Raw genomic sequence first — 18,873 nt, forward strand, 5'->3', positions numbered from 1 at the left:
TCAATTTTTTAGGCTACTTTCATTCTCTTGCTGAATTCGTTCTCCTACACAAGTTTGAGGTAAGATTTTTTTTTTTGATTTTTAGGATACTTTATTTGCTGAATTTGTTCTCTTGCTGTTTCCAATTGTGTTCATTGAAAATATGAACTGAAATTTTGGGGTTATTTGGCTTAATTGGGGTTATTTGGGTTAAGAGACTAAATTGATCAGACTAAGGAAACAAACCGAATTTTTAAAATAATTTAAGTGACCAAAGAGGCATTTAAGCCAATTAGAATCGAAAAGGAAATTGATATCGAAGACGGCTAGAGTTCACATTATTATTATTTTTTTTTATTCACCACCCGTTTAATCTGGTTCGGGGGTCAGTTCTGACATCTGCTCCTCCCGATCGCAGTTGCGGGGGATCGAACCGTAGTTCTCCCTACCAAGTTTAGCATTAATAACCACTGAACCAACTAACGATAGGTGAGTTCACATTATATATGCAGGGGCTAGAGTTTTTTTTGAAAAAGAAATTGTTTTCGAAAATGGAGATGCGGGGTATCGATCCCCGTACCTCTCGCATGCTAAGCGAGCGCTCTACCATCTGAGCTACATCCCCTTGTTGCAGGGGCTAGAGTTTGAATCTCATACACTCCACTTATTGACCTTAAAAAAAAATAGAATCGAACATAAGTTAAATGTTGATCTTTCAAGCTCCATGTTTTCTATAGATAAGTGCCGGTTCCAAAGGTCTGACATTTAAAGCTTTCCAGCATAAAAGGGTCTTATCACTCCCAACTTGTTTAGCTACTTAAATCACAAGTTACATGTATGAATAATAGCATATTTACAATTAGGCTTCATTCTTTCGTTTGGAAAGAATATGCCTCTGATCCATTGAATATTTACAAGAAAAGACAAAAGAAGATACAAGCTTGGGGACTAAACTAAAACTTAACATAAAATACACTGCCTCATTAAAAACCTTACCGGTAAAACCCGGTGGAATAAAATCTGATAAAGGAAAAAAGAGTGCAGAGCAATAACAACAATCCAAAAGAAATAACCTTCAAATTCAATAAAATAACAAATGCTAAGTGCACATAAAGATGTTTCTTAGTAATAGAAATAAAAAGCATCATTTGGCATTCATCTTCTTCATCCCCATCAACTATTGCTTTGCTCTCTCTTGTGACTCTTCAAGCTGCATATGCCCTTTGCACAGCTTCATCATCTACATTACACAGTATATAAAGAAAATGTCACTCTAAAAAGAAGTTCATTTTTACTCAAACCAAATATATACTTATTTGTTATTTATGAAACTATACCATTTTAAAAATTCACACAATTTTACAGTTGGAATTATGTGATCTCATTGTATTTGAAAAAATTAAGGTTAAAAGAAAGGGTTAATTTTGCAAAGAAGGTGTAGTGTTACTTGAAGTTGAAGCTTTATACTAACAAACATGTAAACATTTGAAATGTGTATAAAGTATGAGAAAGATAAAGATAAATATACACATTGTAAAAGCATATTGTCAAATACAACCAACACTTATTCGATAGTATAAAAAAAATATGTTTACCTTCAAAATGGATAACCTCCTAGTAACTCCTCCTCCTCTATTGTTACTTTTCCAATGAAAGTAGATTTGATGTGAGAAATCATGGGCCAATACTCACCATATAGGGGCTGACATCTGCTGCACAACACAGGACAACCTTTTATGCGAAAATCTTCAAGGGCGGTGAGGTGACGCATGTCACTTGTAAAACCCAAGAGTTGAGAACAGTTAGTTATGTAGAGCCTCTTAAGACGAGTCATTGTAGTTAGAAACACCGGAAGCATCTTAAGACCAGATAAATTACTGATTACCAAGGTCTCTAAAGTATCCATGGCACATGCAATCCATCCAGGTAATGTCACAAGTGTTGAGAAACCAATAAGATACAAATGTTTCATCCTCAATGTTTGTTCTGGACATTCGTTGTTCAACAACAGGTTTAACTTGTCACAGTTGTTAATGTACAAAGTCTGTAATTTGGGGAAAATATTTAGAGGTAAGGACTCTAGGCAACCACATGATTCAAAATACAATTCTCTAATGGAAGGGAGTTTTGTTCTGAACAAAAACTTTAAGTTGTCACAAAAATGAAAACTCAAAATTTGAAGATGGATCAAGTTTTCAAATTCACCAAGTGGCAGAACAGATTGTTTTGTGGTTATAGTAAGATGCCGAAGGCTGATTAGCTTTCCTAATCCTTTAGGCAAATTTTCAAGCATGGTGCACCCACTGAGAATCAACACTTGTAAATGTAGGAGTTTGCAAATGGAATTTGGGAGGGTTCTGATTTTGTCATTACGAGAAAGATCGAGAAAACGTAGGTGTTCTAATTTTGAAATTGAATTGGACATAGTTTCAAATGAAGAATCACTTAAATTTAAATAACGCAAGTACTTGTATCTTGTCACCCATGTATCTAGAACACTTTCACTTTCAAGACCCAATCCCATGGTGGGAAATAGTATACTTCTCACACTTCTAGAATTTGGGAACAAAGCATGGTCATCTGACTCATTTTCAACAAATGATAAATGCTTTACGTGCTGAGATATATTCCGAGTATGCGATTCTACTACTGCAAAATCTTCTCTTGCAATATACAATGCAAGATCATATATCAAATCATGTACTTTAAAATGACAAATGAAGCCTAAATCAATTACATCCATTATAAATGATCTTGACTGCAACTCATCAATACATTTTCTTGCAATACTCTCAAGTGTTTCACTTTCATTATGGCAGTGAACTAATCCAAGGGCTACCCAATGACTACACATTTCATAACTGTTGAAGTTATAATCTTTGGGATATAGGGAAAAATAAGTAAAACAGTGCCTCAAGCAGGATGGCATTTGATCATAGCTTAATTTTAGTGCAGGTAAAATATCATCTTGCTTCTGTTCTAAATTCCACATCTCAGAGTCTCGGACATATTCCCACTTGCTTATATCAAAGTTTGAGAAGAGAGAACTTGCTAACGTTCTCACGGCTAGTGGAATCCCCTGGCATTTTTTCACAATTTCATTTCCGATCTCCACTAGATTTGGATATTGTTTTTCCTCCCCTTCCTTGAATGCCCATTTGACAAATAGAGATAAACAATCCTCTGGACAAAGACCTTCCAAAACACACAAAGGAACATCACCCATCATCTTAGCAATTGAGTTACTACGCGTTGTCACTATAATTTTGCTTCCTGGTGCGCCAACTTTTATCAAATCTTTCAATTCAAGCCACTTTGCACGGTCATCGTTCCATACGTCATCTAATACAACTAAAAACTTTTGACCTAAAACTTTTAATCTAAGACGACTTACTAGTTGCACAATATCTAAGTTGTTGATGTTTTCTTGGTGAGCAAGACAACTTGATGGTGTGGAAGATGAAGTTAAAAAGGAAACGGCGGCAGAGTTGATCATTTGAATGATTATCTTTTTCATGTCGAAATCATTAGAGACACACACCCACATCTTTAACTCGAAAAGTTGATCCACTCTCTTATCATTGAAAACCGATTTTGCAAGTGTGGTCTTCCCTGATCCTCCAATTCCCACTATTGGAATCACAGTCATACTTCTATCACCATCATAATTGCTGTGAAGATGTGTCTGCATCAAAAGATGGATAATTTCATCTTTGTCATCTTCCCTTCCTATCACACTTGAAGCATCAATATCAGGATATGTCATTTCTCTTTGTTGCACAAAATGTCCGGGATCAACACTTGTAAGACCAAACCTGACCCCATCAGCTGCCACCTTATCCAACCTAGCCCTAATCCCTTTGATTTGTTCTGCCATCCTAGGACGGAAAATAACTGAATTAGAGGAAGAAAAGAAGTGGCGTACCTTCACTCGTGTGCTTCCAGAAGCTTTCTGAACTTTCTTTTGCTTGTCTAGCAACTCAAATTCATCCATTACATCTTCAGCCTCAAAGCAGATGTTTTGAATCTGCCTTAGCCATTCATGCAAGGCATGATGTTGGTTTTTCTTTTCCTCAGCATCGAACAACACGCCACTGACAATCGACAAAGTGTCTTTGAACCCTTGTAGATCTTCATACACACCATAGGCTCGAGAAACTTCTTCATACGCATAAGAAGCAAGCTTCCCTAGGAGTGAACTGGCAATATCAAAAAGAAATGATTCTGCCATATTGGTAATGAGGAAAGAGCAGAATGGAGTTGGGATGTAAGTTTATGGCTGTGGTGGTAACTGTTCCTTCAGATCCATAATTGTTTATATATATCTATTCTACCTTATTTTATTAACTGGTGAGCCAATGCAGTAAAAGTCTTCTTTATTTGTTTATATTATTATTGTAAGAAGAACCAAACAAGTGGTTTACATCATAATAATTTTTTAAAAAGAAAGGTACAAGCTCGTGTTAAGTAAAATAAGCAGATTCTTTTTCCATAAGTTGACTTGAAGTTCATCTGCTTTCTTTTCTTCTGGGTTGGACCATATATCATTTTCATTACTAATTACTTTCTCTCATTTTTCATTACTAATTACTTTCTCTCATTTTTCAAATTTAATTTCATGATATAATTGACTCAAGACCTAAAATGAAATGACATGATCAGAATAATTAAATTAATTAATTAATGAAACTTGTTGTGAATGAAGTCCTGATTGAAAATATATAATTCAAGATGAACATGTTAGAAGAACCATATAAGCTGTTTACCTTAAAAAAAAAGAACAAGTTCAGAACCAAATATGCAATCAGCACTCAGCAGCATAACAAGCCTACCTCAAACTAATATTTAATAATAATAATAATAATAATAATAGCATATTTTAAATTTAAATTAACTTTAAAGCCAAAATTCTAAATTATATAAAATTAAGTTGGCAAAGGCTTACTCAAATCAAGTGAGAGAGAGTTACATGAAATATTTGAAAGAAAAATTAAAATTGTCACTTCAAAATAAAATAGTTGATGTAATCATGTAACACGTGAAATTGCATTCGCATGAGAGAGTTAATATTGAAATTGCATTCGCATGAGTCATAGCCTACGAAACACGGACACAAATACAGACACAACACGAACATTGACACGTCGATACCGATAATAATTTAAGAAAATGACACAATTCAACATCAGATAGTCATTTCTCTCCTTTGATAATTGCTTCCTTGTCACTCTCTCTTCCTATGACACTTGAAACATCAACATCAGGATCAGTCATTTCTCTCCTTTGTACAATAAGTCTGGGATCAGCATTAATGGCTGTTGTGGCTGGATGTGCCTTCTTTTATTCATGCATTGTTTGTTTTATTGTTTATATGATATAATAAAGTCAGCTGCTTTTGTTAGCAGACAAAATCTTCCTTGGATTGGGTGGACCTGCAACCGACGGTCCATATACCGCTTCAATTGTGGCTCGAAAACGAGGAAACAAGCAAATTATGAGTCCATCTTCCACAAAAGAGAATCTTAGAAGTAGAATCATCTCTCAATAGGATTGAGAGAAGAAACATCTCTCAAATTTTCTTCATGTGAAATTCATCCTTCTTGCTGTCAATGCAGAAGCATTTGACAGTATTGTCAGTTAATACAAGTCAATGATATGGAAAGATTGTCCCCTTCTTTCAGACTAATTCAAAACACTTTGGAGTTATCAGATAGTGAAAATAAAGGTGGTTGAATTCAAAGATTAAAGAGGATTAGAAACAACTTTTTAAAATAGAGTCTCTGACAAATTCCCGCTTACTTAAATCATAGATTGAGAATAGGGAACTTCCTAATGTTCTTAGAGCTAGTGGAACCCCATGGCAAATTTTCACAATTTCTTTTCCAGTCTCTACTAGTTTTGGATATCTTTCTTCTGTGCCTTCCTTGAATGCCCATTGGACAAATAGAGAAACAATTCTTTCGAGAAAGCCTTTCAAAATATATGCAGGAACATTACCTATCATCGAAGCAATTGACTTACTATGTGTTGTCATCGCAATTTTGCAAAATTATAAGAAATGTAATTAATGTTGTATGGAAAAGAGAAATTATGAGTTAGTTTACAAAATTATAAGAAAGATAAATTGAATAATTGAAAGAAGATAAATAGTTAAGAGTATAATAGAAAAAATAGCATTAAATGCTTCATTGGTAATGTAAAGTGACTTATAATTTGGTACAATTTTTTTTCTCAAAGTGACTTATAATTTGGTATGGAGGGAGTGTAACACGTAAATATACCTACACATTCGACACCAAAACTGCTTTTCAATCTAACCAACCCAACACCTGGCTGTAACGATCATGAGGTCATACCTCACAAGTCATGGGGTGGATACTTGGATTACCAAATATGGTTCAGCAATCAAGACACACTAACCAGTTGCTGCTGTTGGTCTGAAAAAGGCACTGCATGCTAAAAAGGAGCAACTTTGACCCAACAAAGCAGCTTCACAAAGAAGAACTATGACATCCCATGACAATAGACGCACAACTTCTGAAGGTAATGGACACAAGAATCGAAAATAATTAGGATGATAGGATGGATTGAAGCGCAAGCTGTTGTTGAGGGTGCAACGATAACCAGGTTGAAGCAAGGGTAGAAGGCGGCAAAGTCTGTTGAAGTTGCCTCAATAAATTAATCATCCGACTTACGGTTTGTTAAGTTGCCAGATCATTCCCCGCACATAATATCTACATCATAATGGATAATGAATGCCAAACAAACATAAGTTTATATTGGAAATGTAAATAGAATAAAAATAACTAATGACAGTAACTAAAGCTGGCATTGGTAGAAGGTTGTACCTCGGCAAAAATTACAATAATCTTAGGAATATACTGATTGTTTTGACCTATAAGTTCTCTATCAGATCTGGAATTGAATGATTGTACAAGACATATTAAAATTGTTAGGCAACAGGAAGTAGAAACAGCAAATTAGGTACATAGCATTTAATCAGAACATGTTCAGGATCAGACTTCTACCTTTCAACCATTGAACAAAGTAAGTCATGCACAACTTTAGACTCAATTAAATCAGCTTTTATAGGCAAACAACTTAGCCAGGCCGGAACAACCTGCAACCAAGAAAGAGTCAATGAAGTAATTCAAAACACACAAGCATAAGAGTTTTGCTCCAAATCTCACTTCTAAGAGAAACAATTGGCATGCAAACTAGTGCTAAACTTGTGTCATCGACTAATGTTACAAAAATATTAAGTGGTCTATGATATCATTAAGTTTTCCTGTGTGCGGAAGTGGAACCATAATCCATAAATATATTATAGGAGTATTATGCTTATAATATAACATTGGCAAAAGCTGAATGTGACAACCATCCATATTGCCAACACTGGATTTGGATAAAGGCAAGTAAAAATCATAGCTATAATGATCAGAAAATCATTACAAGATGTAGTTTTAGAACAGCCAACTCAAGAAGTATGACTAGCAACCTATACTTGTTCAAGTGATATTATGATCACATTCAAGACTAAGGCATCAGAAAAATGTATGATGTACCTGCGCTGCATTTATGCTATCACGGTGGAACTGGCATATTTTTCGAAGGGCTGAAACAGCACTATCATATGCCATTACATTATCAGAATCCCGTGCATTTGGATGTGTTATCACAGCATTTAACCTTGAAAGTGCCTCTGTAGAAGAAAATAAAAATTATAACAACGGTGTAAGACACTAATAAAATGCAAATTAAGAAACTGGTATGAGTAACTGACCTCCAACAAGGGGTTTGAAAACAGATCCACCAAACTCGGCACAAACACCAACACCATAAACAGCTGCCTGATAAGATATTCGATTTTTGCTTTGAGAAAAATACAACTACCTCAATTATATATAACAAAACTATAAAACATTAATATAAAGTAAACCAGAGGTGGGAACCTGTCGAACATCTGAACATTCATCATTGCAAGCTTCAAGCAAGAATGGAAGAAATGAAACATAATATCTGTAACAACAAATAAATAGAAAATATAGAACAAACCATTCCAAATAAAGGGAACAAATATTTTGTACATGAACTTATAGAGAATTCCCAAGGAATAAAAGAAAGGGGGGAGTGCTTTTTTCTTGGGAGGGAAGGGGATTTCTTACTTAAGAGCTGATTCACGACAGTGCTCGGCAACATCAACGAATATCCAAATGGCAGTTCTCCTTTCTTCTGAGGTTTTGTCTTTACCCTGATTATTAGTTGTCAACAATGGAAATTTTGATTCAGAAGGTTATATGACTTGCGTCTCTAACTGAAGCCATAGGCATTGGGACAAACATGAAACACATCATTCACAAATCACAAGAGGGGGTAGGGGGATAAAGACACAACAAGACATGAGTGGCAGTGAACTTACAAACATAGGTGTTAGGTATGACGAAAGATCATCAAAGAAAGGCAAAAAAAATGCCCTGAATGTTTTTATCAACGTCCCCAAACAATCACCGATCTAGCACACAAAAAGATTCAACATAAGAGCAAGGACAGAATGCATAAAGAATGCAATTAATTAATGAGATGAATTAGATGACAAGCATATATTATTCATACTCGATCAAAAAGTTCTTCTTCTTGCTCATTTTCTTCCTTGAGTAGTTCTCTTTCTTCAGCATCAAAGTCCTCTTCTTTGGCTCTCTCTGCTCTTTCATGCTTTCTGGATGAACTGGCCATGATGACTTGTTTAATCTCGTCAACAATGCTCCTCACTTGTTTTTCATCTAGATATGGTCCTGAGACCTAGAGAAATAAACCCCAGCTAACTTCAGTTTTAAACAACCTAATGGATAATTGATGGCTTCAAAATTACCATAAACAAAACCAACAATACTGTAGCATAAATGGATGGATGAGAGAGAGAGAGAGAGAGAGAGTAATATGGCGGAATGGGATAGAAATTATATTTTTACAAATGCTACCTAGATTATTCTATATCCTAAACTACCAATTCTTTTTTAATACTAGAAAAGTATTGCGCAGACAATTGACACGGGATATGAATCACATGCTCTCTACTCCACTACTACTTTCAGTCTCCAACCTCTATTGCTTGCACAACTACAAAATCTGGGTCTTATCCATTGTTATCTAGGTCATCCAAATTAAAGATGGTCCCAAGCCTTTGCTAGTTGCAGACCTTGGAATGTGAATCATGTCAGCTTGATAGACAAGTTCGAGCTACTTTTACGAGCACAGTTCTTCATCAAGCAAAATTATAAGAGGGTTTAATGTTACCCTCTTCCTATTGCAGAAAAGGCTTCTTAATTTTCAATTCATGCTATATTTCATATTTCATTGTAAATTATATTTCATATGACAAATGCTTCCAAGATACAGTACCACACAAAAAGAGCAACAACAAATCAATTAGCTATCAATTTCTCCTTCACCCAGTTATTTGAAAGAAGGTAAAAAAGATTGCATGTCATGGAATAGTAATTTATTTCCAACAATACAAAATCGACACATAGATGAATGTTACAAACCTGTATGCATTTATTCAGTGCGTCCAACATGCTTGCACAAATTTCTACCTCTGGCTCCTGGAAGGCAGCTAAAATACATTGATACAGGCACCAAAACTAAAAATTAGAACCAAAAGATCAGAAGAATAGGCAGCATTTTAACCTTATGTACAGCTTCCACCAAATTTGGAATTATATAATCAGACAATTGTTTTAGGTAAGCTGCATCACGGCCTTGTGACTGCCCCTTCTCTATTGCTAATTTTGCTGAAGACAACAGTTCTGGCATAGCTATTAACAAAGCAGGCAGGTTGCATTAAAAAAGTAGGTCAGGATTACTAGAAATAGAAATACTACAAGTAAGGTTCTGACAATAAAGAATATACTTGTAGCTGCTGCATCCCTAACTTCTTCACTGAAGTCAAATGCAAGAAGAGGAACCAATGTGGAAGCAACCTATATGATTAAACAAAGTTAGCAAATAAAGATTTTGGACAGAGAAATGGCAATAAAATAGAAAACAATGCCAACCTGGTCAATCCAAGGAAAAAAACCTTCCTTCAACTCATCAGCATAACACCATAACACCATAACACGTTACATGCTGTAGCCTTATCCTCCAGGACACTGGTCTTAATGCCGATTCTTTTATCCCCGAGAGTAATGGTTTCAATGCTACAACACAAACAGCCAGAAGCCAAGTAGTCAAAAGCAAGTTAAATATCCATTGATTTAGTCGATATCTCTTTCTTTATTTTCAGTCTTGAAAAATGATGCACGGGTACTCCATTTGAGGGAGAGTACCAGTATCGGGTACATACCCGTACCTTAATTTATGCCCATACATTAGTTTTATCTAAAAATTCCGTACCCCGTATCGGCCACCGGTACCGTACCCGCACCTAGGCAACGTAGGTCCTATGCTTATTCCTTTTGTTAATAGTTAATACAATAAACTTTTTATTGACAAAAGAAAGGACTGCATATTGAAGTGAAATAATAGAGAATAAAATGGATCCAGAAACACATCACATCATGTGCCCAAAATACAATAACCGGAACTGAAAAGACACCTGTCATCATCTTCATCAAACTCAGCATCAGAATCTGTTGATGTAATTGACACATCAGGCTTAAGTTGTGCAGACTGGAGCAAGGGAGGCATGACAAAACCCATGTATGGGAGAAAATCTTGTCCGAGACACCTGCAAAGTCGTCCCCATGCCTGAGAACATAAAGGCCAAGTGAAAATTTGAGGTATAAATGTATTTAAATTATAATGATAAAAAATAAATGTTTCAAAAAAGAAAAAGATCATACTTGTATCATGTAACTCGCAGTTGGATCATCAGCATCCAGTTGAGATTGTTGCAGTGACATCAAGACATCCATGACCTAGTGAAAGAAGAATGAAAATCATACATTAGCACATACAAAGTGAACAACAATTAGATTGTATATGAAATAATATATAAGAACTCTATTTCCATCAGAAACATGTTTATCTGAGTAAAAAAAGAAACACAAGAAATAACATGCTAAAATAAATTAAAAATCACCTGTTTGGCATCATCACTGAATTTGGCCTTTCCAACAAGCATTCCTACCAAACTAATACACTCCATTGCTTTGGCACGAAGCAGACGATTGGATTTGTCATTTGCATTCAACAAAATAGCTTTTAAGTATGGAATCACAACGTCATAATACTTTTCAAATTTCTCCTGTTACCATGAGATTTTAAATTTATCAAGTACAAGACTTAAAAACAATGTGACTACTATATAAAGAATAATGGTTATATAGAGCACCTCTGAAGACTCAACAACTGATGTTAAAGCTGTCAAAGCACGTTCTTGAACCATTAGCTTTCCACCCTACGATCCATGCATGAAAAGAGATGGAAATCATATACTTTTATATTTATCATCACAAATCTATAAAATATAAAGCAACATGACACCTTTTGATTATAAAACATTTTGCAACAATTGATAAAATAAACTGACATTATATACAACAATACTCACGATCATGAAAGAAATTTTTTAACAAATTAGAAACCTAGATAGAGTAAATGCAGATTCACTCGTTCTTGGAGACAAAAACAATAAACCAAGAAAAATGCATGAAATTCACTTCTTTCAAACGAAATTGAGATGTATAATCAAGGAAAACACAATATGATTTCTAGTCACCATAAAGATATTATTAAAACAAATACCTGAAGGAGTACAAAAAGTTTGCTCACAATCCCATCCAAATAAGGTATTAGAATATCTGCGGTGCAATTAACAGTGAATCGTAACACTGCAGAAGCAGCATGAGCCTGCAATATAAAGGAATAAATAAATGATGAACATCATAAAAAAAATTAGGAATTCAAATGAGATATCAAAGATCAAGAACTCAAGATTCATATTTACGCATTAGTAGTGGCCCTAAAGTACAGACCCAGTAATTATGAAAAGATGACTTGGGGCAGAAGAACTTTAATATGTCAAAGAAATTAATCATATAACCCATGTTAGAATGATGGAAAATGTTCAAAAAAATCCAAAATATTAAAAAATGCATAATCCAGAAAATTTTCCCACCAAGTTTAATACTTTTAAGTCAAAATGTCTGGTAAGTATGAGAAAAACCTCTGCACAAAGCATTTAGAAAGTGAGGACGGTTACAACAATATAAAATATGTGTGAACAAACACTAGAACCCAAAAAATCCACAAGGTAACACAAGATGTAAATGCATAAGATTACTTTGATCGAGCACAAACGGACAACCATGCATGGAAAACAAATTTGTCTATCTCCGGTAGAATACAATACATAATCAAGGGAAAATGAAAAATCGAGAATGAAATCCAATAAATCTAAACTTAATATGATTCAGAACACGGAATGGTCAATAAGACTAAATTTACATAAAGAACAAAAGAGAAGCCTGAGTGAGTTGAATTAATAGAGCTGACAATGTACTTGGTCAAGATAAAAGTGCAAACCTGTACTCGAGCATTTTGAAAATCATCCATGGCACCAGCTAATGCCAGAAGCACTAAGTGGTGATATTTAACTTGCAAGTGTGGCCCTAAATTTATGGACAACTGCCCAATTACGTTTATAGCCGCCCATCGCACCCTAGGGTGTGGGTGAGAAAATGATTTAAAACCATTGACAATACATACTCCAGATTCTTTGTCATCACCTGCACCATCAAAGATTATGGTTTAAGATACATACGCATGCCTGTTACTTTTTCCACCTAACCAACCCCAAATATTCACCCACAATATACTTATGAAGGATAAACACTGCCACTACAAGTAAAAGATTACCTTTGAACAACCCTCTGCAATTTGTGCGATGGCAATGAGCGCAGCATGGTGCTTTTTCCATTCAAGGGCAGCCAAGTAAGTCGGCAACAACTCAGACGCAACCGGCACAATCGTGTTCCCACCCAAAGAAATTGAAAGTCTGTCCAAATCCATAGTTAAGAGTCTCACCAGCATCCTCATGGATGTTGGCTTTCAGAACATTATACATTCTGATAAAGGAGTCATTCATCATGTATCTATATTACCTAATTCACAAGAAATGTAGACATTTTTGGTAAATTAATGCTTCGTGACTTTGTTTTTTAATATCATAATTTATTGTCTGTTTTACACAGTCCTGGGATATATGATTAGCAAATAAGCAGAGATAGAGTTGAAGCATTTTCTCAAGTATCTCCAATTTATATTCTTAACAAACCTGTCAATCCAAATAATATATAACATGCATTATTTAAGAGGTATTTTAATATACAGAACTTTGTTTTTTATAAAGGCCAAAAGGATAGAAAGATGACAACTAAGACATCCCAACTATATTGACAACTCAAAGAAGCCACCTAAAAAGCACCCTAATGAAATATATTAAATAAAAATAAAATAAGGTGTAAGAATTCCTCTGCCTCATTAAAAACCTTACTAAGGAAAACCCAATGGGATAAAACCTTGATGAAGGGAAAAAGAGTGCAGAGGTAGAACAATTATTCAGCATAAACAACAAAATCACAAAAATCTATATAAGGGTAATCCTTATTGAAATAATTCCAAATTTACAAAATCTAAAGCTTCATATTGACATCCTTTTTCTCCAACCGCATCAATGAATTCACTTCTTGCCTCCCTTCATCAAACAACATCTCCCTTTTCCACTCCGACCCGACCTCATCATGTACACCTTATCCTGTAATGAAAACATTATTCTCAAAATCATCTTTTTACTGATATATCTTAAAACATATATTTACTTTTTTTCCTTATACAACATCACTATATATAAATTCACATAACCCTTACTGTTGGAATTTTGAGACAATTAAAAGAAAGGGTTAAAGTTACAAAGAAGAGGTAGTATATATTATTACTTGAAGCAATGAACCAACAACTAATCAGTGATTTTTCTTATACTGATGTCAATGTCATGGATCATCATGGTGGTTACATCTAATTAAGTGATTTTAAATCATACAATGTCAAGATCATATCACATATACATTTCCAATTTCAGCTCTAAATTCCATTTTTTCAACCAGAATTTTTTTTAGGAGTTGCATTAAAGAAAAGGAAAACCAAATAAATCAATAAAATACAAACACATAAATGATAGTATATCGGCATTCAAGTCAATAACACCAGACACAAACCATTTGAACAAAACGATAGATGTTTTGGGGTGAAATTTAAAACTCAAAGGAATGATAATTTTGCCCAAACATAGAAAAGGGGGTGAAAAACATGGTGAAAAACAAGCATGTTAATGTTTACCTTCAAGGTCAACGAGTTTATTTTTGCTTTCCAATGAAGATGTGCTTGATATGAGCAATCATGGGCCAGTACTCACCGATTTGAGGCTGACATTTTTGGCATAATTCAGGACAATTAAATATGCGCAAACCTTCAAGTGCAGTGAGGTGTTTAATGTCATTTGGAAGAGTTAACAATTGAGGACAGAAACGGACAAAAAGCCTCTTAAGATGAGTCATTGTTGTGAGACACTCAGGCAGCATCTTAAGATTTGGAAAATCATTTATTTCCAAGGTCTCTAAAGTGTCTGCGGCACCTACAATCCATCTTGGCAATGTCACGATGACCTGGAAATTCACGAAGATACAAATGTTTCATCTTCAATTTTTGAATTGGATTTTCGTTGTTCAATGATAAGTCTAACTTCTTACAGTCTTTAAGGAACAAAGTCTGTAATTTAGGGAAACAATAAAGAGGTAAGGACTCCAAGCTTCCACATGAATCAACAATCAATGTTTCAAGGAAAGTAGGTTGGTGTGCCTCGTCAAACAAAAATTTCAAATTATCACAACGATAAAAATCCAAAGATTGAAGATACTTCAAGCTTGCAAATTCATTTTGTGAAAGAACAGATTGTTTTGTCGTTATAGACAGTTTTCGAAGGCTGACCAGCTGCCCTAATCCTTTAGGTAGTGTTTCAAGCTCCGTACATCCAGAAAGTAACGAGACTTGCAAATTTTGGAGCTTGCAAATAGAATGGGGAAGTCTTTTGATTTTGCTGTTATTAGATAGATCAAGAGTGCGCAGGTGCTCTAATTTAGCAATTGAATCAGGTATAGTATCCATCGAAGAATCACTTAAATCTAAAAGCCGTAAGAATTTGTATCTTGATACCCATATATCCAAAAGAGAAGCACTGTCAAGACCCATTCCACGAATGGGAAACAATATAGTTCTTACTTGTTTGGACTTTAAAATCAGATCAAGGTCAAGTGAATCCTTTTCAACAATTGATACGTGCCTCACTTGGTTGGGTATATTTCGAGTATGAGACTGTACTAGAACACACTCATCTTTTGCAACATACAATGCAAGATCATGCACCAAATCATGTACTTTGTAAACGAAAAGCTGGCCTTCGTCCTTAAAATCTAGAAGAAATGACCTTGAATGGAATTCATCTATATATTCTCTTGCAATATTCTCCAGATTTTCACTTCCATTACGGGATTCCACTAATCCCAGGGCTATCCAAATTTTAACCATACTATTCATACCGAAGCTAAAACCTTTGGGAAATAGGGAAAAATAAGCAAAACAGTGCCTCAAATATGATGGCATTTGATCATAGCTTAATTTTAGTGCAGGTAAAATATCATCTTGCTTCTCTACCAAAAAAAAAATATCATCTTGCTTTTGCTCTAAATTCCATATTTCTGAATCTCTTACGAATTCCCACTTAGTTAAATCAAATTTTGAATACAGAGAACTTCCTAATGTTTTCACCGCTAGTGGAACTCCAAGACATTTTTTGATAATTTCCTTTGCAATCTCCACTAGATTAGGAAAATTTTCTTCTTCACCTTCCTCAAACGCTGATTTAACGAACAAACTCAAACTATTATCCATAGAAAGACCATGTAAAACATATGAGGGAACAGTGCCCATCATTGAAGCAATTGATTTACTACGCGTTGTCACCATTATTTTGCTTCCTACTGTGCCAACTTTTATCAAATCTTTCAACTCAATCCATTTTGCACGATCATCATTCCATATGTCATCTAACACGAGCAAAAACTTCTGACCAGAAAGTTTAGATCTCAGACGACTTACAAGCTGCACCATATCTAAGTTGTTAATATTTTCTTGGTGTTGAGAGAAATTAAGAGTTGGGGCTGAAGCTGAAGCTAACATGGAATCAGAAATAGAGTTGATGATATTAATAATTATTTGCTTGATGTCAAAATCATTTGATACACACACCCACATCTTCAATTGAAAAAGTTGATCCACTTTCTTATCATTGAACACCAACTTTGCAAGTGTGGTTTTCCCCAACCCTCCAATTCCCACAATGGGAATAACACACAATCTTTTATCACCAACACCATCACCTTGAGGATGTGGTTGCATCAACAGCTTGATAATTTCTTCCCTATCACTCTCTCTTCCTATGACACTTGAAGCATCAACATCGGGATAAGTCATTTGTCTCCTTTGGACAGGAAGTCCAGGATTAACGTTGATGGTTGTAAGTCCAAACTTGGTCCCATTAGATGCTACCTTATCCAATCTGTCCCTAATATCTTTGATTTGTTGCACCATCTTAAAACGGAAAGTGAGTGGATTAGAGGATGAAAAGAAGTGGCGTATACCTTCATACTTGTGCTGCCAGAAGCTTCCACAACTTGCTTCCGCTTGTCTTGTAACTCAAATCCATCTAATACGTCTTCAGCATCGGAACAGATGCTTTGAATCTGCCTTAGCCATTCACGCACGGCATGTTGTTGGTTCTTCTTATCCTCTGCGTCTAACAACAAACCTCTAACAATTAACAAAGTATCTTTGAACGCTTGTAGATCTTTATAGACACCATAGGCTCGAGAAGCCTCTTCGTAAGCATAAGAAGCAAGCTTCCCAAGCAGTGAATCAGCAACACCAAACACAAACGATTCAGCCATGTTAATGTAAAACAGACGAGAGCAGAAATGTAAGTTTGTGATAGTAATTGTGCCTTCAGATACAATTCATACTTGTTCATATATTTCTAGAAGTCAACCAACAAAGATAGTCAATTCGCCAACTTATTTTATTCATATGGGAATGGAACCAATGCAATAATAGTCGCATTTTGCGGATTACTACTTACATTCGTGGAAATTTAAAGGACAAGTTGTTAGAAGAACCAAATAAATACTCCCTCCGGTCCTTTTTATAAGAAATATTTAGGGTAAAAAATTTGGTCCTTTTTATAAGAAACTTTGACCAATTTTCAAATGTTTTAAATGTTCAATTTCACTTATGCCCTTATTTATTATGAGAGAGAATTTAAAAATAAGTAAGTTAGTTGAATAAAGAGTAATTAAATAAGGGTATACATGGAATAAATTAAAATTTATAAGAGTATTAAATGAAAATAACTATGTTAAATGTGTTTCATTGGTCTGTGTGATTTTTTCAAAGTGTTCCTTATAATAAGGACCGGGGGGAGTAGGTTATATTATAAAAAGCACGAACACGCCGGCTGGTATACATAAAATAAGAATTAAGCTGCACCAAAAATTTGAACATGTTTGCAGGCCAACACAAAATATACTATAGTATAATACTGTATTTGTTAGCATTTCACTTTTGTTTGCTTTGTTTGTTTTCCTTTGTTGGCTGGATATGGCGGCATTGATTTGTGAGTCTACTCCTATTTTTTAATTTTTACTCTTAAATTAAAAAAAATAATTTAAATTCTAATTAATTGATCAGTAACTGCAAGGCCAAGCAGTATAGTCACCCATGACTGTTGAAAACTTGTAACCTGGCTGATCTAATAGAATGACTATAAATTCACCAATCGTTAGTCGATTTAGTGGTGATTAACGCTGAATTTAGTAGGGAGGACCACGATTCGATTCCCGCAACTACGATCGGGAGGGGACTGGAACCAGTTGATACCAGAACTGTCCCCGAACCAGATTAAACTGGTGGTGAAAACAAAAAAAACTAGTAGTAAAATACTCCCTCCAGTCTCAAATATTTAATACTATTATTCCTTAATTGCCCTTCTCAATTAAAGAACTCCGAACACCGAGAGGAGATCCCTCCCATCATCTTTTCTCTTGTTGCATCTCAGTCTTCCACTTCCCTTTTGCAGCATATTGTTCAATCAAATATATATTTTTTTATTTGAAAGATGTAGATCTAAACTGGACCACCTACGGTGAAATTTACACAAGAGGATAAAAGATCAAGGGTACATGATAGGGAATAAAAAATATAGAAATTGTACAGGAAAGGGTGTAATCAATTTTTTTTTACCAAAAACAAAATATATTCATTCATTCAAATTAATAGCGTACATCGATACAATATAAATTCAAATTTGCTAAAAACAAAAAGGATAAACCTGCAAACAAAACAAACTTACAGTATCCGTGTTAATAGCATAAAACGACAAATTACATAAGCCTACCAATATGACTATAATGAAGTGTATAGAATATACATGCCTCCAGATTTATAGCATTGATGACACAAAAGCCGACATTAATTGGATTTGCACTAATAAAAAATAATCATTCAACCCGAGAAAACAAACACCGCACAAAGACGGGACAACATATATACACCGTACAAAGATGGAAAATCAAAACAAACAAATATGTGAGAATCACACTTATTTATAACAAGAAAAAACAATTTGAAGGGATGATTTTAGGTCAAAATTGACCTAAAATCTATTGGAAAAACAGCCATAGAGAAAATAAAAGAACACAATCACAACACAAGAATATAATTAACGTGGAAATTCCAAAATCAGAGAAAAAATCACGGTCGTTGTTTAAATCGACAACCAGATAA

The 18,873-nt window shown here is 34.7% G+C and overlaps 1 protein-coding gene, 1 non-coding gene and 2 pseudogenes across 2 annotated transcripts; all 4 read right to left on the reverse strand.

Moving 5' to 3' along the window:
- Window positions 1-531: 531 nt before the first annotated feature.
- On the reverse strand, window positions 532-604 carry TRNAA-AGC. Its single transcript has one exon. It is a non-coding gene; the product is annotated as a tRNA-Ala (tRNA).
- A 211-nt stretch (window positions 605-815) lies between these two features.
- Window positions 816-4,512, reverse strand: LOC123888300 (putative disease resistance protein RGA3). The gene is made up of 2 exons (XM_045937301.1): window positions 1,575-4,512; window positions 816-1,219 (listed from the first exon to the last, which is right to left on the reverse strand). The coding sequence occupies exon 1, from the start codon at window positions 4,208-4,210 to the stop codon at window positions 1,577-1,579; it is 2,634 nt and encodes an 877-aa protein (XP_045793257.1). The 5' UTR covers window positions 4,211-4,512; the 3' UTR covers window positions 816-1,219; window positions 1,575-1,576.
- Window positions 4,513-6,167: 1,655 nt separating this feature from the next.
- On the reverse strand, window positions 6,168-13,198 carry LOC123888301 (annotated as a pseudogene).
- Window positions 13,199-13,604: 406 nt separating this feature from the next.
- LOC123888299 lies at window positions 13,605-17,056 on the reverse strand (annotated as a pseudogene).
- Window positions 17,057-18,873: the final 1,817 nt, after the last annotated feature.

Source organism: Trifolium pratense, linkage group LG6 (assembly GCF_020283565.1).
Source record: "Trifolium pratense cultivar HEN17-A07 linkage group LG6, ARS_RC_1.1, whole genome shotgun sequence".
Taxonomy (NCBI): domain Eukaryota; kingdom Viridiplantae; phylum Streptophyta; class Magnoliopsida; order Fabales; family Fabaceae; genus Trifolium; species Trifolium pratense.

Coding starts and splice junctions, on each gene's coding strand:
- LOC123888300 (XM_045937301.1), bottom strand. CDS start 4,210: ATGGCAGAATCATTTCTTTTTGATATTGCCAGTTCACTCCTAGGGAAG.